The sequence below is a fragment of the Monopterus albus genome, unplaced genomic scaffold (assembly GCF_001952655.1).
Source record: "Monopterus albus unplaced genomic scaffold, M_albus_1.0 scaffold20.1, whole genome shotgun sequence".
Classification (NCBI taxonomy): domain Eukaryota; kingdom Metazoa; phylum Chordata; class Actinopteri; order Synbranchiformes; family Synbranchidae; genus Monopterus; species Monopterus albus.
In genome coordinates, this window is record NW_018127900.1 from 23,234 (window position 1) to 24,592 (window position 1,359).

Below are 1,359 nucleotides of genomic sequence, written 5' to 3' on the forward strand. Positions count from 1 at the left end.
GTTTTTATTAAACGGTTACAAAAAGCAGAATAAACGGTGGTCTCACTTTACAGTCAAGGCATCATTAAACTGCCACTGTGGTTTCAAGCAGTTCTGTTTCTAGTCAACAGTGGTCTGTATACGTGTGACAGCATGTACAACAGGTAACCGCTTTGTGCTTTATCTGGCTGTTTTTAACAAGTAGCTCTCTAGGTTCTGTCCTTTTATATACCTCTGAAATGTCAGTTTCTTGTGGTCACGATGATTTCATTTACCGTTTTGCTAACTTGCCAGCTGTGAATTAACACTGATTTGTAACATTTGATGTTTTCCTCCCCTGTAGGCTGCTGGAGCGGCGTTGGCCTACGTTGGTAGCTATGTGATCATTAACTATGCCAACTTCAGCAGTTTCATTGAGGACAACTACACAATCCCAGCAATTGTCATTATTGCTGTCAGTGTGGTGATGTTCATTTTCGGACTGTTGGGATGCTGCGCCACGATCCGGGAGTCCAAAGTCGGCCTCAGCTGTGTAAGTGTGTATGAGAGGAGAGAGGTGCAAACTATGATCTGTGCTTCACTTTCTTGAAATGTGTCTGTCTGACTCAGCAGCTACATGCTCATTTCCTTAGCTGTAGAACCTGAAGGTGACAAGAAGTTACAGTTTTAGTGGTCATCTTTAATGTTTTGTTTTCCCTTAGCCTTTTCTGTATTCTTTCACTCTGCTTGTGTTTTACTAAATGTCTTCTCAACTTCTCATTTTCCAGTTCTTTGCGATCATCTTTCTGATCTTTGCAGCTGAAGTGGCTGCTTTGGTGCTTGGCATCATCTTCCGAGGCAAAGTGAGTTACAGATATATGCTCTCTGTCATGCAGCGTTTGTGTGATGTTTCACCATCATTTTAAATCTGTGATGGCTCAGTTGTATACTCTGTGAGCCCATTCATAAGTAACCTTTATTGTCTGTTCAGATCAGCGGAGGACTGCAGCGCTCTATGAATGACACCTTTTCAGAGTATGATAAACAGACGAATGTTGTGGACGACCTGCAGACTAGGGTAGGTGTTATATTCTGCTTGTACATAAGGAATGTTGTTTTCTCAGTTGTACTTTCATTTCTCTTCAGCCTCTTGCGTTTTATCTCGATTGCTTGCTTTCACTTCCTTTGCTTTTACCTTCCCCTGTTTCAAAGAACCAACAGCATACTCCATTTTGTTGGTGATGTACTTTTTAATATTCTAGTGGCCAGATGCATATAAAATATGCTTTTCTTTTTAAACGTATTTGTTAATTATATACTGTTCATGCTGGCCTACCCTGATTTTGAGATATTTGTAGCACAGAAAAAAATTGATCGACAATCTACATATCAAGAAAGACC

The 1,359-nt window shown here is 40.5% G+C and overlaps 1 protein-coding gene across 1 annotated transcript in view; it reads left to right on the forward strand.

Annotated features, from left to right (window-relative positions):
• The window catches only part of tspan36 (tetraspanin 36), a 6,207-nt gene that overhangs the window by 1,946 nt on the left and 2,902 nt on the right, over positions 1-1,359 (forward strand). Inside the window, 3 exon segments of the mRNA XM_020593938.1 lie at positions 323-511; positions 747-821; positions 950-1,036. Coding sequence (XP_020449594.1) covers positions 323-511; positions 747-821; positions 950-1,036 — 351 coding nt within the window.